Below are 27420 nucleotides of genomic sequence, written 5' to 3' on the forward strand. Positions count from 1 at the left end.
TACCTGGCTATAGAGTTAGACAGCTTGTCAACAATCTACCTGGCTATAGAGGGTCAGACAGCCTGTCAACAATCTACCTGGCTATAGAGGGTCAGACAACCTGTCAACAATCTACCTGACTATAGAGGGTCAGACAGCCTGTCAACAATCTACCTGGCTATAGAGGGTCAGACAGCCTGTCAACAATCTACCTGGCTATAGAGGGTCAGACAGCCTGTCAACAATCTACCTGGCTATAGAGGGTTAGACAGCCTGTCAACAATCTACCTGGCTATAGAGGGTCAGACAGCCTGTCAACAATCTACCTGGCTATAGAGGGTCAGACAGCCTGTCAACAATCTACCTGGCTATAGAGTTAGACAGCCTGTCAACAATCTACCTGGCTATAGAGTTAGACAGCCTGTCAACAATCTACCTGGCTATAGAGTTAGACAGCCTGTCAACAATCTACCTGGCTATAGAGTTAGACAGCCTGTCAACAATCTACCTGGCTATAGAGTTAGACAGCCTGTCAACAATCTACCTGGCTATAGAGGGTCAGACAGCCTGTCAACAATCTACCTGGCTATAGAGGGTTAGACAGCCTGTCAACAATCTACCTGGCTATAGAGTTAGACAGCCTGTCAACAATCTACCTGGCTATAGAGTTAGACAGCCTGTCAACAATCTACCTGGCTATAGAGTTAGACAGCCTGTCAACAATCTACCTGGCTATAGAGGGTCAGACAGCCTGTCAACAATCTACCTGGCTATAGAGGGTTAGACAGCCTGTCAACAATCTACCTGGCTATAGAGGGTCAGACAGCCTGTCAACAATCTACCTGGCTATAGAGGGTCAGACAGCCTGTCAACAATCTACCTGGCTATAGAGTTAGACAGCCTGTCAACAATCTACCTGGCTATAGAGTTAGACAGCCTGTCAACAATCTACCTGGCTATAGAGGGTCAGACAACCTGTCAACAATCTACCTGGCTATAGAGTCAGACAGCCTGTCAACAATCTACCTGGCTATAGAGGGTCAGACAGCCTGTCAACAATCTACCTGGCTATAGAGTTAGACAGCCTGTCAACAATCTACCTGGCTATAGAGTTAGACAGCCTGTCAACAATCTACCTGGCTATAGAGGGTCAGACAGCCTGTCAACAATCTACCTGGCTATAGAGGGTCAGACAGCCTGTCAACAATCTACCTGGCTATAGAGGGTCAGACAGCCTGTCAACAATCTACCTGGCTATAGAGTTAGACAGCCTGTCAACAATCTACCTGGCTATAGAGGGTCAGACAGCCTGTCAACAATCTACCTGGCTATAGAGGGTCAGACAGCCTGTCAACAATCTACCTGGCTATAGAGTTAGACAGCCTGTCAACAATCTACCTGGCTATAGAGTTAGACAGCCTGTCAACAATCTACCTGGCTATAGAGTCAGACAGCCTGTCAACAATCTACCTGGCTATAGAGGGTCAGACAGCCTGTCAACAATCTACCTGGCTATAGAGGGTCAGACAGCCTGTCAACAATCTACCTGGCTATAGAGGGTCAGACAGCCTGTCAACAATCTACCTGGCTATAGAGGGTCTGACAGCCTGTCAACAATCTACCTGGCTATAGAGGGTCAGACAGCCTGTCAACAATCTACCTGGCTATAGAGGGTCAGACAGCCTGTCAACAATCTACCTGGCTATAGAGTTAGACAGCCTGTCAACAATCTACCTGGCTATAGAGTTAGACAGCATGTCAACAATCTACCTGGCTATAGAGTTAGACAGCCTGTCAACAATCTACCTGGCTATAGAGGGTCAGACAGCCTGTCAACAATCTACCTGGCTATAGAGGGTCAGACAGCCTGTCAACAATCTACCTGGCTATAGAGGGTTAGACAGCCTGTCAACAATCTACCTGGCTATAGAGTTAGACAGCCTGTCAACAATCTGCCTGGCTATAGAGTTAGACAGCCTGTCAACAATCTACCTGGCTATAGAGTTAGACAGCCTGTCAACAATCTACCTGGCTATAGAGGGTCAGACAGCCTGTCAACAATCTACCTGGCTATAGAGTTAGACAGCCTGTCAACAATCTACCTGGCTATAGAGGGTCAGACAGCCTGTCAACAATCTACCTGGCTATAGAGTTAGACAGCCTGTCAACAATCTACCTGGCTATAGAGTCAGACAGCCTGTCAACAATCTACCTGGCTATAGAGTTAGACAGCCTGTCAACAATCTACCTGGCTATAGAGTTAGACAGCCTGTCAACAATCTACCTGGCTATAGAGTTAGACAGCCTGTCAACAATCTACCTGGCTATAGAGTTAGACAGCCTGTCAACAATCTACCTGGCTATAGAGTTAGACAGCCTGTCAACAATCTACCTGGCTATAGAGTTAGACAGCCTGTCAACAATCTACCTGGCTATAGAGTTAGACAGCCTGTCAACAATCTACCTGGCTATAGAGGGTCAGACAGCCTGTCAACAATCTACCTGGCTATAGAGGGTCAGACAGCCTGTCAACAATCTACCTGGCTATAGAGGGTCAGACAGCCTGTCAACAATCTACCTGGCTATAGAGTTAGACAGCCTGTCAACAATCTACCTGGCTATAGAGGGTCAGACAGCCTGTCAACAATCTACCTGGCTATAGAGTTAGACAGCCTGTCAACAATCTACCTGGCTATAGAGGGTCAGACAGCCTGTCAACAATCTACCTGGCTATAGAGTTAGACAGCCTGTCAACAATCTACCTGGCTATAGAGGGTCAGACAGCCTGTCAACAATCTACCTGGCTATAGAGGGTCAGACAGTCTGTCAACAATCTACCTGGCTATAGAGTTAGACAACCTGTCAACAATCTACCTGACTATAGAGTTAGACAGCCTGTCAACAATCTACCTGGCTATAGAGTTAGACAGCCTGTCAACAATCTACCTGGCTATAGAGGGTCAGACAGCCTGTCAACAATCTACCTGGCTATAGAGTTAGACAGCCTGTCAACAATCTACCTGGCTATAGAGGGTCAGACAGCCTGTCAACAATCTACCTGGCTATAGAGTTAGACAGCCTGTCAACAATCTACCTGGCTATAGAGGGTCAGACAGCCTGTCAACAATCTACCTGGCTATAGAGTTAGACAGCCTGTCAACAATCTACCTGGCTATAGAGGGTCAGACAGCCTGTCAACAATCTACCTGGCTATAGAGTTAGACAGCCTGTCAACAATCTACCTGGCTATAGAGGGTCAGACAGCCTGTCAACAATCTACCTGGCTATAGAGTTAGACAGCCTGTCAACAATCTACCTGGCTATAGAGGGTCAGACAGCCTGTCAACAATCTACCTGGCTATAGAGGGTCAGACAGCCTGTCAACAATCTACCTGGCTATAGAGGGTCAGACAGCCTGTCAACAATCTACCTGGCTATAGAGGGTCAGACAGCCTGTCAACAATCTACCTGGCTATAGAGGGTCAGACAGCCTGTCAACAATCTACCTGGCTATAGAGTTAGACAGACAGCCTGTCAACAATCTACCTGGCTATAGAGTTAGACAGCCTGTCAACAATCTACCTGGCTATAGAGGGTCAGACAGCCTGTCAACAATCTACCTGGCTATAGAGTTAGACAGCCTGTCAACAATCTACCTGGCTATAGAGTTAGACAGCCTGTCAACAATCTACCTGGCTATAGAGGGTCAGACAGCCTGTCAACAATCTACCTGGCTATAGAGGGTCAGACAGCCTGTCAACAATCTACCTGGCTATAGAGTTAGACAGCCTGTCAACAATCTACCTGGCTATAGAGGGTCAGACAGCCTGTCAACAATCTACCTGGCTATAGAGGGTCAGACAGCCTGTCAACAATCTACCTGGCTATAGAGGGTCAGACAGCCTGTCAACAATCTACCTGGCTATAGAGTTAGACAACCTGTCAACAATCTACCTGGCTATAGAGGGTCAGACAGCCTGTCAACAATCTACCTGGCTATAGTGTTAGACAGCCTGTCAACAATCTACCTGGCTATAGAGTTAGACAACCTGTCAACAATCTACCTGGCTATAGAGGGTCAGACAGCCTGTCAACAATCTACCTGGCTATAGAGTTAGACAGCCTGTCAACAATCTACCTGGCTATAGAGGGTCAGACAGCCTGTCAACAATCTACCTGGCTATAGAGTTAGACAGCCTGTCAACAATCTACCTGGCTATAGAGTTAGACAGCCTGTCAACAATCTACCTGGCTATAGAGTTAGACAGCCTGTCAACAATCTACCTGACTATAGAGTTAGACAGCCTGTCAACAATCTACCTGGCTATAGAGTTAGACAGCCTGTCAACAATCTACCTGGCTATAGAGGGTCAGACAGCCTGTCAACAATCTACCTGGCTATAGAGGGTTAGACAGCCTGTCAACAATCTACCTGGCTATAGAGGGTCAGACAGCCTGTCAACAATCTACCTGGCTATAGAGGGTCAGACAGACAGTGAGGGATCTCTCTGACTATAGAGGGTTAGACAGACAGTGAGGGATCTCTCTGGCTATAGAGGGTTAGACAGACAGTGAGGGATCTCTCTGGCTATAGAGGGTCAGACAGACAGTGAGGGATCTCTCTGACTATAGAGGGTTAGACAGACAGTGAGGGATCTCTCTGGCTATAGAGGGTTAGACAGACAGTGAGGGATATCTCTGGCTATAGAGGGTTAGACAGACAGTGAGGGATATCTCTGGCTATAGAGGGTCAGACAGACAGTGAGGGATCTCTCTGGCTATATGGGGTTAGACAGACAGTGAGGGATATCTCTGGATATAGAGGGTTAGACAGACAGTGAGGGATCTCTCTGGGTATAGAGGGTTAGACAGACAGTGAGGGATCTCTCTGGCTATATGGGGTTAGACAGACAGTGAGGGATCTCTCTGGCTATAGAGGGTTAGACAGACAGTGAGGGATCTCTCTGGCTATAGAGGGTTAGACAGACAGTGAGGGATCTCTCTGGCTATATGGGGTTAGACAGACAGTGAGGGATCTCTCTGACTATAGGGGGTTAGACAGACAGTGAGGGATCTCTCTGACTATAGGGGGTTAGACAGACAGTGAGGGATCTCTCTGGCTATAGAGGGTTAGACAGACAGTGAGGGATCTCTCTTGGTATACAGGGTTAGACAGACAGTGAGGGATCTCTCTTGGTATACAGGGTTAGACAGACAGTGAGGGATCACTCTGGCCCAGAATCAAACTCCCATAAGTCAGTGTGAACTCTGAGGAACTGGCCTCTCTCCTGGGAGAACCAATCAATAGACAGATAAATGCCAGGCCTTAGGGGGCATTCTGAAGCATGCCGAAAGTTGATCTATGGAACTCAATTCATTACAGGCCATTACAGAGAAATAGAGGAGAGGAGAGGAGGAGAGAGGAGAGGAGAGGAGAGGAGAGGAGAGGAGAGGAGAGGAGAGGAGAGGAGAGCATTAGGAGAGCATTTGGCTCCCTCCCTTTGCAGTAACAGTGCTGTTCCTATAGGTTCCCTCCCTCTGCAGTAACAGTGCTGTTCCTATAGGCTCCCTCCCTCTGCAGTAAACAGTGCTGTTCCTATAGGTTCCCTCCCTCTGCAGTAACAGTGCTGTTCCTATAGGCTCCCTCCCTCTGCAGTAACAGTGCTGTTCCATTAGGCTCCCTCCCTCTGCAGTAACAGTGCTCTTCCTTTAGGCTCCCTCCCTCTGCAGTAACAGTGCTGTTCCATTAGGCTCCCTCCCTCTGCAGTAACAGTGCTGTTCCTTTAGGCTCCCTCCCTCTGCAGTAACAGTGCTGTTCCTTTAGGCTCCCTCCCTCTGCAGTAAACAGTGCTGTTCCATTAGGCTCCCTCCCTCTGCAGTAACAGTGCTCTTCCTTTAGGCTCCTTCCCTCTGCAGTAACAGTGCTGTTCCTTTAGGCTCCCTCCCTCTGCAGTAACAGTGCTGTTCCTTTAGGCTCCCTCCCTCAGCAGTAAACAGTGCTGTTCCTTTAGGCTCCCTCCCTCTGCAGTAAACAGTGCTGTTCCTTTAGGCTCCCTCCCTCTGCAGTAAACAGTGCTGTTCCATTAGGCTCCCTCCCTCTGCAGTAACAGTGCTGTTCCATTAGGCTCCCTCCCTCTGCAGTAAACAGTGCTGTTCCTATAGGCTCCCTCCCTCTGCAGTAAACAGTGCTGTTCCTATAGGCTCCCTCCATCTGCAGTAACAGTGCTGTTCCTTTAGGCTCCCTCCCTCTGCAGTATCAGTGCTGTTCCATTAGGCTCCCTCCCTCTGCAGTAACAGTGCTGTTCCTTTAGGCTCCCTCCCTCTGCAGTAAACAGTGCTGTTCTATTAGGCTCCCTCCCTCTACAGTAACAGTGCTGTTCCTTTAGGCTCCCTGCCTCTGCAGTAAACAGTGCTGTTCCTATAGGCTCCCTCCCTCTGCAGTAACAGTGCTGTTCCTATAGGCTCCCTCCATCTGCAGTAACAGTGCTGTTCCTATAGGCTCCCTCCCTCTGCAGTATCAGTGCTGTTCCTATAGGCTCCCTCCATCTGCAGTAACAGTGCTGTTCCTATAGGCTCCCTCCCTCTGCAGTAAACAGTGCTGTTCCTATAGGCTCCCTCCATCTGCAGTAACAGTGCTGTTCCATCAGGCTCCCTCCCTCTGCAGTAACAGTGCTGTTCCTTTAGGCTCCCTCCCTCTGCAGTAACAGTGCTGTTCCTTTAGGCTCCCTCCCTCTGCAGTAACAGTGCTGTTCCTTTAGGCTCCCTCCCTCTGCAGTAACAGTGCTGTTCCATTAGGTTCCCTCCCTCTGTAGTAACAGTGCTGTTCCATTAGGTTCCCTCCCTCTGCCGTAACAGTGCTGTTCCATTAGACTCCCTCCCTCTGCAGTAACAGTGCTGTTCCTATAGGCTCCCTCCCTCTGCAGTAACAGTGCTGTTCCTATAGGCTCCCTCCCTCTGCAGTAACAGTGCTGTTCCTTTAGGCTCCCTCCCTCTGCAGTAACAGTGCTGTTCCATCAGGCTCCCTCCCTCTGCAGTAACAGTGTCATTAATTAGGGCTATATTACTAATCAACATGGCCTTATTGCTTAAATATACCATGGCTTTCAGCCAATCAACATGGCCTTATTGCTTAAATATACCATGGCTTTCAGCCAATCAACATGGCCTTATTGCTTAAATATACCATGGCTTTCAGCCTATCAACATGGCCTTATTGCTTAAATATACCATGGCTTTCAGCCAATCAACATGGCCTTATTGCTTAAATATACCATGGCTTTCAGCCAATCAACATGGCCTTATTGCTTAAATATACCATGGCTTTCAGCCTATCAACATGGCCTTATTGCTTAAATATACCATGGCTTTCAGCCAATCAACATGGCCTTATTGCTTAAATATACCATGGCTTTCAGCCAATCAACATGGCCTTATTGCTTAAATATACCATGGCTTTCAGCCTATCAACATGGCCTTATTGCTTAAATATACCATGGCTTTCAGCCAATCAACATGGCCTTATTGCTTAAATATACCATGGCTTTCAGCCTATCAACATGGCCTTATTGCTTAAATATACCATGGCTTTCAGCCAATCAACATGGCCTTATTGCTTAAATACACCATGGCTTTCAGCCAATCAACATGGCCTTATTGCTTAAATATACCATGGCTTTCAGCCAATCAACATGGCCTTATTGCTTAAATATACCATGGCTTTCAGCCAATCAACATGGCCTTATTGCTTAAATATACCATGGCTTTCAGCCAATCAACATGGCCTTATTGCTTAAATATACCATGGCTTTCAGCCAATCAACATGGCCTTATTGCTTAAATACACCATGGCTTTCAGCCAATCAACATGGCCTTATTGCTTAAATATACCATGGCTTTCAGCCAATCAACATGGCCTTATTGCTTAAATATACCATGGCTTTCAGCCAATCAACATGGCCTTATTGCTTAAATATACCATGGCTTTCAGCCAATCAACATGGCCTTATTGCTTAAATATACAATGACTTTCAGCCAATCAGGGCTCAAACCACCCAGTTTATAATGTGCTTTAACCTTTGGTGAATACTTTGAATCTTAACAACAATACAGACAACAATGTAAACAACAATATAAACAACAATATCGACGACAATATAGACAACAATGTAAAGAACAATATAGACAACAATATAGACAACAATATCAACAACAATATAAACAATATAGACAACAATATCAACAATAATATAAACAACAAAAGACAAGAATATAGACAACAATATCAACAATATAAACAACAATATAGACAACAATATCAACAACAATATAAGTCATGCATCAAAAAGGGAAATGATTTCACAGCAAGCAGCCCTGTGGATGTTAAACATTAGAGAACTGTCTGTGGATGTTAAACATTAGAGAGCAGCCCTGTGGATGTTAAACATTAGAGAACTGTCTGTGGATGTTAAACATTAGAGAACTGTCTGTGGATGTTAAACATTAGAGAGCAGCCCTGTGGATGTTAAACATTAGAGAGCAGCCCTGTGGATGTTAAACATTAGAGAACTGTCTGTGGATGTTAAACATTAGAGAACAGCCCTGTGGATGTTAAACATTAGAGAACTGTCTGTGGATGTTAAACATTAGAGAACTGTCTGTGGATGTTAAACACTAGAGAACTGTCTGTGGATGTTAAACATTAGAGAACTGTCTGTGGATGTTAAACATTAGAGATCAGCCCTGTGGATGTTAAACATTAGAGAACTGTCTGTGGATGTTAAACATTAGAGAACTGTCTGTGGATGTTAAACATTAGAGAACTGTCTGTGGATGTTAAACACTAGAGAACTGTCTGTGGATGTTAAACATTAGAGAACTGTCTGTGGATGTTAAACATTAGAGAACTGTCTGTGGATGTTAAACATTAGAGAACTGTCTGTGGATGTTAAGCATTAGAGAACTGTCTGTGGATGTTAAACATTAGAGAGCAGCCCTGTGGATGTTAAACATTAGAGAACTGTCTGTGGATGTTAAACATTAGAGAACTGTCTGTGGATGTTAAACACTAGAGAACTGTCTGTGGATGTTAAACATTAGAGAACTGTCTGTGGATGTTAAACATTAGAGAACTGTCTGTGGATGTTAAACATTATAGAACTGTCTGTGGATGTTAAACATTAGAGAACTGTCTGTGGATGTTAAACATTAGAGAACTGTCTGTGGATGTTAAACATTAGAGAACTGTCTGTGGATGTTAAACATTAGAGAGCAGCCCTGTGGATGTTAAACATTAGAGAACAGCCCTGTGGATGTTAAACATTAGAGAACAGCCCTGTGGATGTTAAACATTAGAGAACTGTCTGTGGATGTTAAACATTAGAGAACTGTCTGTGGATGTTAAACATTATAGAACTGTCTGTGGATGTTAAACATTAGAGAACTGTCTGTGGATGTTAAACATTGGAGAGCAGCCCTGTGGATGTTAAACATTAGAGAACTGTCTGTGGATGTTAAACATTATAGAACTGTCTGTGGATGTTAAACATTAGAGAGCAGCCCTGTGGATGTTAAACATTAGAGAACAGCCCTGTGGATGTTAAACATTAGAGAACTGTCTGTGGATGTTAAACATTATAGAACTGTCTGTGGATGTTAAACATTAGAGAGCAGCCCTGTGGATGTTAAACATTAGAGAACTGTCTGTGGATGTTAAACATTAGAGCAGCCCTGTGGATGTTAAACATTAGAGAGCAGCCCTGTGTATGTTAAACATTAGATAACTGTCTGTGGATGTTAAACATTAGAGAGCAGCCCTGTGGATGTTAAACATTAGAGAACTGTCTGTGGATGTTAAACATTAGAGAGCAGCCCTGTGGATGTTAAACATTAGAGAACTGTCTGTGGATGTTAAACATTAGAGAACAGCCCTGTGGATGTTAAACATTAGAGAACTGTCTGTGGATGTTAAACATTAGAGAACAGCCCTGTGGATGTTAAACATTAGATTAGAGAACTGTCTGTGGATGTTAAACATTAGAGAACTGTCTGTGGATGTTAAACATTAGATAACTGTCTGTGGTTCATTTGTAAGGAAGTTGAATACAAGTTTTCCATGCAAGTGTCAGAATGCGAGAAACTCCAGTCATTACCTTTGGGTGACAATGAGGTTTTGGAAAAGTTTAAATGCTTGAGTCCCTTAGGGAGTTTGGCGAACTGTGCTCCCAGGGAGGTGATTCCTGGAGGAAACAGCAGAATGGAAAGCAACACTCAGTCATTTGGCGATACAAGTACCACGATATCAGACAGACTGGGGATTTCAATTCCCTGCCTTCATTTTCCCTGAGCTGCCGAGGAGAGCGACATGGGAAGGCAAACTACATCTCTGTTCACACAGACACTCAGTGTTCATTCTAATGCAGGCCGCTTAGCGTTTGGTTAAAGACAGATTGTACAACTCAACTGTCTCTTGACGACACATGTTACATGAGGACAAATGTTGCTGGTAAATCTGAGAGAAGCAGGATATTTTAGCATCTCTTTATATTTTAGCATCTCTTTAAATGATGTGAGTTGGAAAGACACCACCCGTCTAGAGGTGATGAAATGTTTAACCTGCTCTCATAGTTCAGCAGGAAAGACACCACCCGTCTAGAGGTGATGAAATGTTTAACCTGCTCTCATAGTTCAGCAGGAAAGACACCACCCGTCTAGAGGAGATGAAATGTTTAACCTGCTCTCATAGTTCAGCAGGAAAGACACCACAGGTCTAGAGGAGATGAAATGTTTAACCTGCTCTCATAGTTCAGCAGGAAAGACACCACAGGTCTAGAGGTGATGAAATGTTTAACCTGCTCTCATAGTTCAGCAGGAAAGACACCACCCGTCTAGAGGTGATGAAATGTTTAACCTGCTCTCATAGCTCAGCAGGAAAGACACCACAGGTCTAGAGGTGATGAAATGTTTAACCTGCTCTCATAGTTCAGCAGGAAAGACACCACCCGTCTAGAGGTGATGAAATGTTTAACCTGCTCTCATAGCTCAGCAGGAAAGACACCACAGGTCTAGAGGAGATGAAATGTTTAACCTGCTTTCATAGCTCAGCAGGAAAGACACCACCCGTCTAGAGGTGATGAAATGTTTAACCTGCTCTCATAGTTCAGCAGGAAAGACACCACCCGTCTAGAGGTGATGAAATGTTTAACCTGCTCTCATAGTTCAGCAGGAAAGACACCACAGGTCTAGAGGTGATGAAATGTTTAACCTGCTCTCATAGTTCAGCAGGAAAGACACCACAGGTCTAGAGGTGATGAAATGTTTAACCTGCTCTCATAGTTCAGCAGGAAAGACACCACAGGTCTAGAGGAGATGAAATGTTTAACCTGCTTTCATAGTTCAGCAGGAAAGACACCACCCATCTAGAGGTGATGAAATGTTTAACCTGCTCTCAGAGTTCAGCAGGAAAGACACCACCCGTCTAGAGGTGATGAAATGTTTAACCTGCTCTCATAGCTCAGCAGGAAAGACACCACAGGTCTAGAGGTGATGAAATGTTTAACCTGCTCTCATAGTTCAGCAGGAAAGACACCACAGGTCTAGAGGTGATGAAATGTTTAACCTGCTCTCATAGTTCAGCAGGAAAGACACCACCCGTCTAGAGGAGATGAAATGTTTAACCTGCTCTCATAGTTCAGCAGGAAAGACACCACCCGTCTAGAGGAGATGAAATGTTTAACCTGCTCTCATAGTTCAGTAGGAAAGACACCACAGGTCTAGAGGTGATGAAATGTTTAACCTGCTCTCATAGTTCAGCAGGAAACATTACAAGAGTTCTATTCTAGTCCAGAACATTCTGTTAACTCTTCTTCTCTATACTTCCACAACACAACAACAAGAGTCCAGAACATTCTGTTAACTCTTCTTCTCTATACTTCCACAACAAGAGTCCAGAACATTCTGTTAACTCTTCTTCTCTATACTTCCACAACACAACAACAAGAGTCCAGAACATTCTGTTAACTCTTCTTCTCTATACTTCCACAACACAACAACAAGAGTCCAGAACATTCTGTTAACTCTTCTTCTCTATACTTCCACAACACAACAACAAGAGTCCAGAACATTCTGTTAACTCTTCTTCTCTATACTTCCACAACAAGAGTCCAGAACATTCTGTTAACTCTTCTTCTCTATACTTCCACAACACAACAACAAGAGTCCAGAACATTCTGTTAACTCTTCTTCTCTATACTTCGACAACACAACAACAAGAGTCCAGAACATTCTGTTAACTCTTCTTCTCTATACTTCCACAACACAACAACAAGAGTCCAGAACATTCTGTTAACTCTTCTTCTCTATACTTCCACAACACAACAACAAGAGTCCAGAACATTCTGTTAACTCTTCTTCTCTATACTTCCACAACGCAACAACAAGAGTCCAGAACATTCTGTTAACTCTTCTTCTCTATACTTCCACAACACAACAACAAGAGTCCAGAACATTCTGTTAACTCTTCTTCTCTATACTTCCACAACAAGAGTCCAGAACATTCTGTTAACTCTTCTTCTCTATACTTCCACAACACAACAACAAGAGTCCAGAACATTCTGTTAACTCTTCTTCTCTATACTTCCACAACGCAACAACAAGAGTCCAGAACATTCTGTTAACTCTTCTTCTCTATACTTCCACAACACAACAACAAGAGTCCAGAACATTCTGTTAACTCTTCTTCTCTATACTTCCACAACACAACAACAAGAGTCCAGAACATTCTGTTAACTCTTCTTCTCTATACTTCGACAACACAACAACAAGAGTCCAGAACATTCTGTTAACTCTTCTTCTCTATACTTCCACAACACAACAACAAGAGTCCAGAACATTCTGTTAACTCTTCTTCTCTATACTTCCACAACACAACAACAAGAGTCCAGAACATTCTGTTAACTCTTCTTCTCTATACTTCCACAACGCAACAACAAGAGTCCAGAACATTCTGTTAACTCTTCTTCTCTATACTTCCACAACACAACAACAAGAGTCCAGAACATTCTGTTAACTCTTCTTCTCTATACTTCCACAACACAACAACAAGAGTCCAGAACATTCTGTTAACTCTTCTTCTCTATACTTCGACAACACAACAACAAGAGTCCAGAACATTCTGTTAACTCTTCTTCTCTATACTTCCACAACAAGAGTCCAGAACATTCTGTTAACTCTTCTTCACTATACTTCCACAACAAGAGTCCAGAACATTCTGTTAACTCTTCTTCTCTATACTTCCACAACACAACAACAAGAGTCCAGAACATTCTGTTAACTCTTCTTCTCTATACTTCCACAACACAACAACAAGAGTCCAGAACATTATGTTAACTCTTCTTCTCTATACTTCCACAACACAACAACAAGAGTCCAGAACATTCTGTTAACTCTTCTTCTCTATACTTCCACAACACAACAACAAGAGTCCAGAACATTCTGTTAACTCTTCTTCTCTATACTTCCACAACACAACAACAAGAGTCCCGAACATTCTGTTAACTCTTCTTCTCTATACTTCGACAACGCAACAACAAGAGTCCAGAACATTCTGTTAACTCTTCTTCTCTATACTTCGACAACGCAACAACAAGAGTCCAGAACATTCTGTTAACTCTTCTTCTCTATACTTCGACAACGCAACAACAAGAGTCCAGAACATTCTGTTAACTCTTCTTCTCTATACTTCGACAACACAACAAGAGTCCAGAACATTCTGTTAACTCTTCTTCTCTATACTTCCACAACACAACAACAAGAGTCCAGAACATTCTGTTAACTCTTCTTCTCTATACTTCGACAACGCAACAACAAGAGTCCAGAACATTCTGTTAACTCTTCTTCTCTATACTTCCACAACGCAACAACAAGAGTCCAGAACATTCTGTTAACTCTTCTTCTCTATACTTCCACAACACAACAACAAGAGTCCAGAACATTCTGTTAACTCTTCTTCTCTATACTTCCACAACACAACAACAAGAGTCCAGAACATTCTGTTAACTCTTCTTCTCTATACTTCCACAACACAACAACAAGAGTCCAGAACATTGTTAACTCTTCTTCTCTATACTTCCACAACAAGAGTCCAGAACATTCTGTTAACTCTTCTTCTCTATACTTCGACAACACAACAACAAGAGTCCAGAACATTCTGTTAACTCTTCTTCTCTATACTTCCACAACACAACAACGCAGAGAGTCACAGACACTATCATCAACGACGGGGAAAGGCTTCAAATGCATTAGATATTCTCAATGGAATGAGACAGCTAGATGACAAAACACACTCACTGAATCACCAGATTCAAATTCACAATAATCTGAGAGTTCAAGAGTTTAATATTTGATCAAGGGCAAAGGGATTCCAATTTAAATAGATTTAGAGGGGCTACACTAGTACTCAGAAGCAGCTCTCTCTGCTGAGTGATAGATTTAGAGGGTTATTATAGTAGAAGCAGCTCTCTGCTGAGTGATAGATTTAGAGGGTTATTCTAGTATTCAGAGGCAGCTCTCTCTGCTGAGTGATAGATTTAGAGGGTTATTCTAGTAGTCAGAAGCAGCTCTCTCTGCTGAGTGAAAGTGAGTGAGATTGAGCTCTAGGGCTATAGTAGTACTCAAATATACACTACCGGTCAAATGTTTGAGAGTGGAGGGGCTATGTAGTACTCATATATACACTACCGGTCAAACGTTTTAGAGTGGAGGGGCTATAGTAGTACTCATATATACACTACCGGTCAAACGTTTTAGAGTGGAGGGGCTGTAGTAGTACTCATATATACACTACCGGTCAAACGTTTTAGAGTGGAGGGGCTATAGTAGTACTCATATATACACTACCGGTCAAACGTTTTAGAGTGGAGGGGCTATAGTAGTACTCATATATACACTACCGGTCAAACGTTTTAGAGCGGAGGGGCTATAGTAGTACTCATATATACACTACCGGTCAAACGTTTTAGAGTGGAGGGGCTATAGTAGTACTCATATATACACTACCGGTCAAACGTTTTAGAGTGGAGGGGCTGTAGTAGTACTCATATATACACTACCGGTCAAACGTTTTAGAGTGGAGGGGCTATAGTAGTACTCATATATACACTACCGGTCAAACGTTTTAGAGTGGAGGGGCTATAGTAGTACTCATATATACACTACCGGTCAAACGTTTTAGAGCGGAGGGGCTATAGTAGTACTCATATATACACTACCGGTCAAACGTTTTAGAGTGGAGGGGCTATAGTAGTACTCATATATACACTACCGGTCAAACGTTTTAGAGTGGAGGGGCTATAGTAGTACTCATATATACACTACCGGTCAAACGTTTTAGAGCGGAGGGGCTATAGTAGTACTCATATATACACTACCGGTCAAACGTTTTAGAGCGGAGGGGCTGTAGTAGTACTCATATATACACTACCGGTCAAACGTTTTAGAGTGGAGGGGCTGTAGTAGTACTCATATATACACTACCGGTCAAACGTTTTAGAGCGGAGGGGCTATAGTAGTACTCATATATACACTACCGGTCAAACGTTTTAGAGTGGAGGGGCTGTAGTAGTACTCATATATACACTACCGGTCAAACGTTTTAGAGTGGAGGGGCTGTAGTAGTACTCATATATACACTACCGGTCAAACGTTTTAGAGCGGAGGGGCTGTAGTAGTACTCATATATACACTACCGGTCAAACGTTTTAGAGCGGAGGGGCTGTAGTAGTACTAATATATACACTACCGGTCAAACGTTTTAGAGTGGAGGGGCTATAGTAGTACTCATATATACACTACCGGTCAAACGTTTTAGAGTGGAGGGGCTGTAGTAGTACTCATATATACACTACCGGTCAAACGTTTTAGAGTGGAGGGGCTGTAGTAGTACTCATATATACACTACCGGTCAAACGTTTTAGAGTGGAGGGGCTATAGTAGTACTCAGTATAAATGTATTAGAAAATAGAGGAGGGCAGTAGAGTCATACCTCGATCCTCCAGTGGGTTATTGGCAAGGTTGACAGTGTGGAGTCCTGAGTTGGGGTTATGGGAGAGGGCATTCGCCAGCTTCTGTGCAAAATCCCTTTGTAGAGAGAGAGGAAACATTTACGTGAGATAAAACCTGTCAGATATCTACCACAGTATGTGTGTTACTGACAGAGAGAGAGAGAGAGAGAGAGAGAGAGAGAGAGAGAGAGAGGGAGGGAGAGAGAGGGAGAGAGAGATAGAGGGAGAGACAGAGAGGGGGAGAGAGAGAGACAGAGAGGGGGAGAGAGAGAGAGACAGAGAGGGGGAGAGAGAGAGACAGGGAGAGAGAGAGACGGAGAGAGATACAGAGAGGGAGAGAGGGGGAGAGAGAGAGAGGGGAGAGAGACAGAGAGAGGAGGAGAGAGAGGGGAAAGAGAGAGAGAGGAGGAGAGAGAGGGGAGTGAGAGAGAGGGGGGAGAGACAGAGAACAGAGAGAGAGAGACAGAGAGGGAGCGAGGGAGAGGGAGAGACAGAGACAGAGACAGAGAGAGAGAGAGACTTTACATCAGATAAAACCAGTCAGATATCTACCACAGTATGTGTGTTACTGACAGAGAGAGAGAGAGAGAGAGAGAGAGAGAGAGAGAGAGAGAGAGAGAGGGAGGGAGAGGGAGGGAGGGAGAGAGAGGGAGAGAGAGATAGAGGGAGAGACAGAGAGGGGGAGAGAGAGAGACAGAGAGGGGGAGAGAGAGAGAGACAGAGAGGGGGAGAGAGAGAGACAGGGAGAGAGAGAGACGGAGAGAGATACAGAGAGGGAGAGAGGGGGAGAGAGAGAGAGGGGGAGAGAGACAGAGAGAGGAGGAGAGAGAGGGGAAAGAGAGAGAGAGAGAGGAGGAGAGAGAGGGGAGTGAGAGAGAGGGGGGGGAGAGACAGAGAACAGAGAGAGAGACAGAGAGGGAGCGAGGGAGAGGGAGAGACAGAGACAGAGAGAGAGAGAGAGACTTTACATCAGATAAAACCAGTCAGATATCTACCACAGTATGTGTGTTACTTACAGCCATAGAAAACAACAGCACATTGTGATTTACTCTTTAACTAACTCTAACTGAGACAGCTGTGTCAGGACCACTGGTATCACACAGAGACAACTGTTTCTGACAAACCTCACACAGAGAGAGAGAGAGAGAGAGAGAGAGAGAGAGAGAGAGAGAGAGAGAGAGAGAGAGAGAGAGAGAGAGAGAAACAGAGGGAGAGGGAGAGAGAGAGAGAGAAACACAGAGGGAGAGGGAGAGAGAGAGAAACACAGAGAGAGAGAAACACAGAGGTAGAGAGACAAGTAGAGTGAAGTGTTCCAGGCACCAGAGGTGATACGGAGAGAAGGAGGCAGCAGAGAGACAGAGAGGACACCAGGGGTGATACGGAGAGAAGGAGGCAGCAGAGAGACAGAGAGGACACCAGGGGTGATACGGAGAGAAGGAGGCAGCAGAGAGACAGAGAGGACACCAGGGGTGATACGGAGAGAAGGAGGCAGCAGAGAGACAGAGAGGACACCAGGGGTGATACGGAGAGAAGGAGGCAGCAGAGAGACAGAGAGGACACCAGGGGTGATACGGAGAGAAGGAGGCAGCAGAGAGACAGAGAGGACACCAGGGGTGATACGGAGAGAAGGAGGCAGCAGAGAGACAGAGAGGACACCAGGGGTGATACGGAGAGAAGGAGGCAGCAGAGAGACAGAGAGGACACCAGAGGTGATACGGAGAGAAGGAGGCAGCAGAGAGACAGAGAGGACGAGAACAGGCGATATAAAGGAGGGGAGTCACCTCGTGAGTCCTGCGTTGTCCAGAACCAGTTCCTCTAGGCGACTGGACCGGGCCACCACCCGAAGGATCTGGTCAGACACGTCTGCTGACTGGACACAAGTCAGGAAGCATTAGTATTTAGGCTACATCAACATTTAAAAAACACACCATCATTTAAATTCCACATATCACTGACAGCTCTTCACACACTGGAAACAGATTGGTACTAAATTAACCTTCAGCACTTCACAACCTGGAAACAGATTGGTACTAAATTAAACTTGCGGTCACAACAACATACAGGAACTCAAGTCCTTCTGTTCACCTGATTTAGAATTCCTCACAATCAAGTGTCGACTACATTATCCACCAAGGGAATTCTCTTCGATTATAATCACAGCCGTATATATTCCCCCCCAAGCAGACACATCGATGGCTCTGAACGAACTTTATTTGACTCTTTGCAAACTGGAATCCACATATCCTGAGGCTGCATTCATTGTAGCTGGGGATTTTAACAAGGCTAATCTGAAAACAATACTCCCTAAATTGTATCAGCATATCGATTGCGCAACCAGGGCTCGTAAAACTTTGGATCATTGCTTTTCTAACTTCCGCGACGCATATAAGTCCCTCCCCCGCCCTCCTTTCGGAAAAGCTGACCACGACTCCATTTTGTTGCTCCCTGCCTACAGACAGAAGCTAAAACAAGAAGCTCCCACGCTGAGGTCTGTTCAACGCTGGTCCGACCAATCTGATTCCACACTCCAAGACTGCTTCCATCACGTGGACTGGGACTGGTTTCGTATTGCGTCAAACAACAACATTGACGAATACGTTGATTCGGTGAGCGAGTTCATTAGAACGTGCGTTGAAGATGTCATTCCCATAGCAACGATTAAAATATTCCCAAACCAGAAACCGTGGATTGATGGCAGCATTCGCGTGAAACTGAAAGCGCGAACCACTGCTTTTAATCAGGGCAAGGTGACTGGAAACATGACCGAATACAAACAGTGCAGCTATTCCCTCCGCAAGGCAATCAAACAAGCTAAGCGTCAGTATAGAGACAAAGTAAAATCTCAATTCAACAGCTCAGACACAAGAGGTATGTGGCAGGGTCTACAGTCAATCACGGGCTACAAAAAGAAAACCAGTCCAGTCACGGACCAGGATGTCTTGCTCCCAGGCAGACTAAATAACTTTTTTGACCGCTTTGAGGACAATACAGTGCCACTGACACGGCCTGCAACAAAAACATGCTGCCTCTCCTTCACTGCAGCCGAGGTGAGTAAAACATTTAAACGTGTTAACCCTTGCAAGGCTGCAGGCCCAGACGGCATCCCCAGCCACGCCCTCAGAGCATGTGCAGACCAGCTGGCTGGTGTGTTTACGGACATATTCAATCAATCCCTATCCCAGTCTGCTGTTCCCATATGCTTCAAGAGGGCCACCATTGTTCCTGTTCCCAAGAAAGCTAAGGTAACTGAGCTAAACAACTACCGCCCCGTAGCACTCACTTCCGTCATCATGAAGTGCTTTGAGAGACTAGTCAAGGACCATATCAGCTCCACCCTACCTGACACCCTAGACCCACTCCAACTTGCTTACTGCCCAAATAGGTCCACAGACGATGCAATCTCAACCACACTGCACACTGCCCTAACCCATCTGGACAAGAGGAATACCTATGTGAGAATGCTGTTCATCGACTACAGCTCAGCATTTAACACCATAGTACCCTCCAAACTCGTCATCAAGCTCGAGACCCTGGGTCTCGACCCCGCTCTGTGCAACTGGGTACTGGACTTGCTGACGGGCCGTCCCCAGGTGGTGAGGGTAAGTAACAACATCTCCACCCCGTTGATCCTCAACACTGGGGCCCCACAAGGGTGTGTTCTGAGCCCTCTCCTGTACTCCCTGTTCACCCACGACTGCGTGGCCACGCACGCCTCCAACTCCATCATCAAGTTTGCGGACGACACAACAGTGGTAGGCTTGATTACCAACAACGACGAGACGGCCTATACGGAGGAGGTGAGGGCCCTCGGAGTGTGGTGTCAGGAAAATAACCTCACACTCAACGTGAACAAAACTAAGGAGATGATTGTGGACTTCTGGAAACAGCAGAGGGAACACCCCCCTATCCACATCGATGGGACAGTAGTGGAGAGGGTAGTAAGTTTTAAGTCCCTCGGCATACACATCACAGACAAACTGAATTGGTCCACCCACACAGACAGCATCGTGAAGAAGGCGCTATAGCGCCTCTTCAACCTCAGGAGGCTGAAGAAATTTGGCTTGTCACCAAAAGCACTCAAAAAATTCTACAGATGCACAATCGAGAGCATCCTGGCGGGCTGTATCACCGCCTGGTACGGCAACTGCTCCGCCCACAACCGCAAGGCTCTCCAGAAGGTAGTGAGGTCTGCACAACGCATCACCGGGGGCAAACTACCTGCCCTCCAGGACACCTACACCACCCGATGTCACAGGAAGGCCATAAAGATCATCAAGGACAACAACCACCCGAGCCACTGCCTGTTCACCCCGCTATCATCCAGAAGGCGAGGTCAGTACAGGTGCATCAAAGCTGGGACAGAGAGACTGAAAAACAGCTTTTATCTCAAGGCCATCAGACTGTTAAACAGCCACCACTAACATTGAGTGAACATTGAGTGATACCACTAACAACTGATTGGTACTCAACGAACCTTCAGCACTTCACACACTGGGGAAACTAAATGGTAACTCAATGAACCTTCAGCACTCCACACACTGGAACAGATTGGTACTCAATAAACCTTCAGCACTCCACACACTGGAACAGATTGGTACTCAACGAACCTTCAGCACTCCACACACTGAAACAGATTGGTACTCAATGAACCTTCAGCACTCCACACACTGAAACAGATTGGTACTCAACGAACCTTCAGCACTCCACACACTGAAACAGATTGGTACTCAACGAACCTTCAGCACTCCACACACTGAAACAGATTGGTACTCAACAAACCTTCAGCACTTCACACACTGGAACAGATTGGTACTCAATGAACCTTCAGCACTTCACACACTGGAACTGATTGGTACTAAATTAAGCTTCAGCACTTCACACACTGTGGAAACTAAGCAACTCACAGCCTCCCTGAAGACAAACAATGTATACGAAACGCTTCAGTCTGGTTTTCGACCACATCCTAGCACTGAGACTGCACTTGTGAAGGTGGTAAATGACCTTTTAATGGCATCAGACCAAGGCTCTGCATCTGTCCTCGTGCTCCTAGACCGTAGTGCTGCTTTTGATACCATCAATCACCACATTATTTTGGAGAGATTGGAAACCCAAATTGGTCTACACGGACAAGTTCTGGCCTGGTTTAGATCTTATCTGTCGGAAAGATATCAGTTTGTCTCTGTGGATGGTTTGTCCTCTGACAAATCAACTGTACATTTCGGTGTTCCTCAGGGTTCCGTTTTAGGACCACTATTGTTTCCACTATATATTTTACCTCTTGATGATGTCATTCAGAAACACAATGTTAACTTTCACTGCTATGCGGATGACACACAGCTGTATATTTCGATTAAACATGGTGAAGGCCCAAAATTGCCCACGCTGGAAACCTGTGTTTCAGACATAAGGAAGTGGATGGCTGCAAATGTTCTACTTTTAAACTCGGACAAAACAGAGATGCTTGTTCTAGGTCCCAAGTAACAAAGAGATCTTCTATTGAATCTGACAATTAATCTTGATGGTTGTACAGTCGTCTCAAATAAAACTGTAAAGGCCCTTGGCGTTACTCTGGACCCTGATCTCTCTTTTCACGAACATATGAAGACTGTTTCAAGGGCAGCTTTTTCCCATCTACATAACATTGCAAAAATCAGAAAATTTCTGTAAAATAATTATGCAGAAAAATGTATGCATGCTTTTGTGCTTGCCTCCATACACTGGCTTCCTGTTAAGGCTTGGACTGATTTCAATGTTTTACTGCTGACCTACAAAGCATTACATGGGCTTGCTCCTACCCATCTTTCTGATTTGGTCCTGTCGTACATACCTACACGTACGCTACGGTCACAAGACGCAGGCCTCCTAACTGTCCCTAGAATTTCTAAGCGAACAGCTGGAGGCAGGGCTTTCTCCTATAGAGCTCCATTTTTATTGAAAGGTCTGCCTACCCATGTGAGAGACGCAGACCTTTGTCTCAACCTTTAACTTCTTGGTGAGAGGGGGCAGTATTTTCACGTCCGGATCAAATGCATGCCCAAATTCAACTGCCTGCTACTCATCCCCAGAAGATAAGACATATATTATTGGTGCCGTGCTGCTGCTCCAGTTTCAACTGTCCTGCCTGCGGCTATTTGGTCTACATACCAGTTCAATCTACAGGTCATCATTAGGTCCATAATACATCTGGTCTACGTACCAGTTAAATCTACAGGTCATCATTAGGTCCATAATACATCTGGTCTACGTACCAGTTAAATCTACAGGTCATCAACTGTTCTGCCTGCGGCTATGGAACCCTGACCTGTTCACCGGATGTGCTACCTGTCCCAGACCTGTTCACCGGACATGCTACCTGTCCCAGACCTGTTCACTGGACGTGCTACCTGTCCCAGACCTGTTCACCGGATGTGCTACCTGTCCCAGACCTGCTGTTTTCAACTCTCTCGAGACAGCAGGAGCGGAAGAGATACTCTTAATGATGGTCTATGAAAAGCCAACTGACATTTACTCCTGAGGTGCTGACTTGTTGCACCCTCGACAACCACTGTGATTATTATTATTGGACCATGCTGGTCATTTATGAACATTTGAACATCTTGGCCATGTTCTGTTATAATCTCCACCCGGTACAGCCAGAAGAGGACTGGCCACCCCTCATAGCCTGGTTCCTCTCTAGGTTTCTTCCTAGGTTTTGGCCTTTCTAGGGAGTTTTTCCTAGCCACCGTGCTTCTACACCTGCATTGCTTGCTGTTTGGGGTTTTAGGCTGGGTTTCTGCACAGCACTTTGAGATATCAGCTGATGTAAGAAGGGCTTGAAATCAATTTGATTTGGAAACTGATTGTTAACTCAATGAACCTTCAGCACGCCACAAACAGTGGAAACTAAATGGTAACTCAATGAACATTTTCCTGTTGTTCAATGTAGGATGATGTATCTCAGAGTCTGCAGTTTTCACCCAATCACTGATGGCATAGTGACACACAGGTTCCACCGCCACAACGGCCTCTGCTTTCAGCAGTCCTCTTAACGTGAGCCAGAACACTCTCGTTTGGGCGTCCTAAAAGCAGAGTTGATTGTCTGTCCAAGCATGTCAGGGAGGGTAAGGAACCATCTACCCCCCCCCCTCTACTCTACTGTAGACACTGAACAGGGGGAAGAGGGAAAGAGGTCTGGAATGAGGGCTCTGATTGAGGAGAGACCACGGGGTGGTCTGTAAAAAGGGAGGCGGGAGACGAAACCTACATTTAGGATTGATAAAATATTCAACGAGAGCAATCGACTTCTGCACTGCTGCAATACAGATTCTCCTGACCCAGTTCTCTGCTTTTTGTGGGGCCTGTTGATTCCTCTCTGCCCACCCATTCTCTGAGGGAATCAAGTGAATCAAATCAAATATATCCCTTCAGTTCAGAGCCTGTTGATTCCTCTCTGCCCACCCATTCTCTGAGGGAATCAAACAAATTAAATCAAATACATCCCCTCAGTTCAGAGCCTGTTGATTCCTCTCTGCCCACCCATTCTCTGAGGGAATCAAGTGAATCAAATCAAATATATCCCTTCAGTTCAGGGCCTGTTGATTCCTCTCTGTCATCCATCCTTTGTGTGACTCAAGTGAATCAAATAAATCCCTTCAGTTCAGCTATGCAGAGCAGAGGGAGGTCAATCGTCTCTTTATCTGTTTACATTCATATGACAAACAGTAATCACAATAACAGTACATCAGCGTTGGTACAACTAAGTGACATTGCATGTATACGAGAGACATTTCTGGTGGCCAGCATGCTAATTATGACAGACAAAGAGGGATTGTGTGAGGCAGGATGGTTCTCCTTTCAGGGGCAGAGAGAAACGGGATGGCACAGAGGACTGTTGTTCCCTAGGACTGAGAGAGAGAGAGAGAGAGAGAGAGAGAGAGAGAGAGAGAGAGAGAGAGAGAGAGAGAGAGAGGAGAGAGGAGAGGAGAGGAGAGGAGAGGAAAGGAAAGGAGAGAGAAAGAAGAGAGAGAGGAAGAGAGAGAACGAGAGAGAGAGAGAAGAGAGGAGAGGAGAGAGAAAGGAGAGAGGAGAGAGAGAGAGAAAGAAAGAAATAAGAGAGGAGAGAGAGGGAGAAAGAGAGGGGGAGAGAAAAAGAAAGACAGAAAGAAGAGAGAAGAGAGAGAGACAGCAGAGAGGGAAAGTGAGAGAGAAGAGAGATAGTAGGTGTGCTCAGAGTAAAGGACACAGTGGACATCAGAATACTAGTCCTCATGTTAGACTGAAGGATGTTAACACACAGTACAGTGAGGGATGTTAACACACAGTACAGTGAGGGATGCTAACACACAGTACAGTGAGGGATGTTAACACACAGTACAGTGAGGGATGCTAACACACAGTACAGTGAGGGATGCTAACACACAGTACAGTGAGGGATGCTAACACACAGTACAGTGAGGGATGCTAACACACAGTACAGTGAGGGATGCTAACACACAGTACAGTGAGGGATGTTAACACACAGTACAGTGAGGGATGCTAACACACAGTACAGTGAGGGATGCTAACACACAGTACAGTGAGGGATACTAACACACAGTACAGTGAGGGATGCTAACACACAGTACAGAGAGGGATACTAACACACAGTACAGTTAGGGATTCTAACACACAGTACAGTGAGGGATACTAACACAGTACAGTGAGGGATGCTAACACACAGTGCAGTGAGGGATGTTAACACACAGCACAGTGAGGGATGCTAACACACAGTACAGTGAGGGATGCTAACACACAGTACAGTGAGGGATACTAACACAGTACAGGGAGGGATGCTAACACACAGTACAGTGAGGGATGCTAACACACAGTACAGTGAGGGATGTTAACACACAGTACAGTGAGGGATGTTAACACACAGTACAGTGAGGGATGTTAACACACAGTACAGTGAGGGATGTTAACACACAGTACAGTGAGGGATGCTAACACACAGTACAGTGAGGGATACTAACACACAGTACAGTGAGGGATGCTAACACACAGTACAGTGAGGGATGCTAACACACAGTACAGTGAGGGATACTAACACAGTACAGTGAGGGATACTAACACACAGTACAGTGAGGGATGCTAACACACAGTACAGTGAGGTATACTAACACACAGTACAGTGAGGGATGCTACCACACATTACAGAGAGGGATACTAACACACAGTACAGTTAGGGATTCTAACACACAGTACAGTGAGGGATACTAACACAGTACAGTGAGGGATGCTAACACACAGTGCAGTGAGGGATGTTAACACAGTACAGTGAGGGATGCTAACACAGTACAGTGAGGGATGCTAACACACAGTACAGTAAGGGATGTTAACACAGTACAGTGAGGGATACTAACACACAGTACAGTGAGGGATGTTAACACACAGTACAGTGAGGGATGTTAACACACAGTACAGTGAGGGATGCTAACACACAGTACAGTGAGGGTTGCTAACACACAGTACAGTGAGGGATACTAACACACAGTACAGTGAGGGATGCTAACACACAGTACAGTGAGGGATGCTAACACACAGTACAGTGAGGGATACTAACACACAGTACAGTGAGGGATGCTAACACACAGTACAGTGAGGGATGCTAACACACAGTACAGTGAGGGATGCTAACACACAGTACAGTGAGGGATGTTAACACAGTACAGTGAGGGATGCTAACACAGTACAGTGAGGGATGCTAACACACAGTACAGTAAGGGATGTTAACACAGTACAGTGAGGGATACTAACACACAGTACAGTGAGGGATGTTAACACACAGTACAGAGAGGGATACTAACACACAGTACAGTTAGGGATTCTAACACACAGTACAGTGAGGGATACTAACACAGTACAGTGAGGGATGCTAACACACAGTGCAGTGAGGGATGTTAACACAGTACAGTGAGGGATGCTAACACAGTACAGTGAGGGATGCTAACACACAGTACAGTAAGGGATGTTAACACAGTACAGTGAGGGATACTAACACACAGTACAGTGAGGGATGTTAACACACAGTACAGTGAGGGATGTTAACACACAGTACAGTGAGGGATGCTAACACACAGTACAGTGAGGGTTGCTAACACACAGTACAGTGAGGGATACTAACACACAGTACAGTGAGGGATGCTAACACACAGTACAGTGAGGGATGCTAACACACAGTACAGTGAGGGATGTTAACACACAGTACAGTGAGGGATGCTAACACACAGTACAGTGAGGGATGCTAACACACAGTACAGTGAGGGATGCTAACACACAGTACAGTGAGGGATGCTAACACACAGTACAGTGAGGGATGCTAACACACAGTACAGTGAGGGATGCTAACACACAGTGCAGTGAGGGATGTTAACACAGTACAGTGAGGGATGCTAATACAGTACAGTGAGGGATGCTAACACACAGTACAGTAAGGGATGTTAACACAGTACAGTGAGGGATACTAACACACAGTACAGTGAGGGATGTTAACACACAGTACAGTGAGGGATGTTAACACACAGTACAGTGAGGGGTGCTAACACACAGTACAGCGAGGGTTGCTAACACACAGTACAGTGAGGGATGCTAACACACAGTACAGTGAGAGATGCTAACACACAGTACAGTCAGGGATACTAACACACAGTACAGTGAGGGATGTTAACACACAGTACAGTGAGGGATGCTAACACACAGTACAGTGAGGGATACTAACACACAGTACAGTGAGGTATGTTAACACACAGTACAGTGAGGGATGCTAACACACAGTACAGTGAGGGATGCTAACACACAGTACAGTGAGGGATGCTAACACACAGTACAGTGAGGGATGCTAACACACAGTACAGTGAGGGATGCTAACACACAGTACAATGAGGGATACTAACACACAGTACAGTGAGAGATACTAACACACAGTACAGTGAGGGATGCTAACACACAGTACAGTGAGGGATGCTAACACACAGTAAAGTGAGGGATGCTAACACACAGTACAGTGAGGGATGCTAACACACAGTACAGTGAGGGATGCTAATCCTGCCGCCTCCATTGGTTTCCATGTAAAGCCGCCAGAAGAATTGTCTACCACACCGGCAGTGCCAAGGTCTCCCACTATCACCTTGCACCCCCTCCATCCAGAGCCTGGTCCCTACTGTCTTGCCATCTTCTGTGTAACAATGACCACAGGAGAAGACCGCACAAACTAGCAGGTCTGGGATCAGGCTGTGTGAGCAGCTTGATGTACCAGTACACCCCCTGGACAGGACACTAGTCTATCTCCTGTTTCTGTAGTGAGACAGCTTGATGTACCAGTACACCCCATGGACAGGACACTAGTCTACCGCAGGGTCTTACCCCCCTA

The 27420-nt window shown here is 45.4% G+C and overlaps 1 protein-coding gene across 1 annotated transcript in view; it reads right to left on the bottom strand.

Moving 5' to 3' along the window:
- Positions 1-27420, bottom strand: part of LOC135530632 (F-actin-uncapping protein LRRC16A-like) — a gene marked incomplete at its 3' end in the record, with an annotated part of 151605 nt that overhangs the window by 19678 nt on the left and 104507 nt on the right. The window contains exons 10-12 of the mRNA XM_064958917.1: positions 17816-17904; positions 16016-16110; positions 10128-10214 (exon numbers count right to left, since the gene is read on the bottom strand). Of these exons, the coding sequence (XP_064814989.1) occupies positions 10128-10214; positions 16016-16110; positions 17816-17904 (271 nt within the window). The remainder of the gene's footprint in view (positions 1-10127; positions 10215-16015; positions 16111-17815; positions 17905-27420) is intronic.

The sequence above is a fragment of the Oncorhynchus masou genome, unplaced genomic scaffold (assembly GCF_036934945.1).
Source record: "Oncorhynchus masou masou isolate Uvic2021 unplaced genomic scaffold, UVic_Omas_1.1 unplaced_scaffold_1401, whole genome shotgun sequence".
NCBI lineage: Eukaryota > Metazoa > Chordata > Actinopteri > Salmoniformes > Salmonidae > Oncorhynchus > Oncorhynchus masou.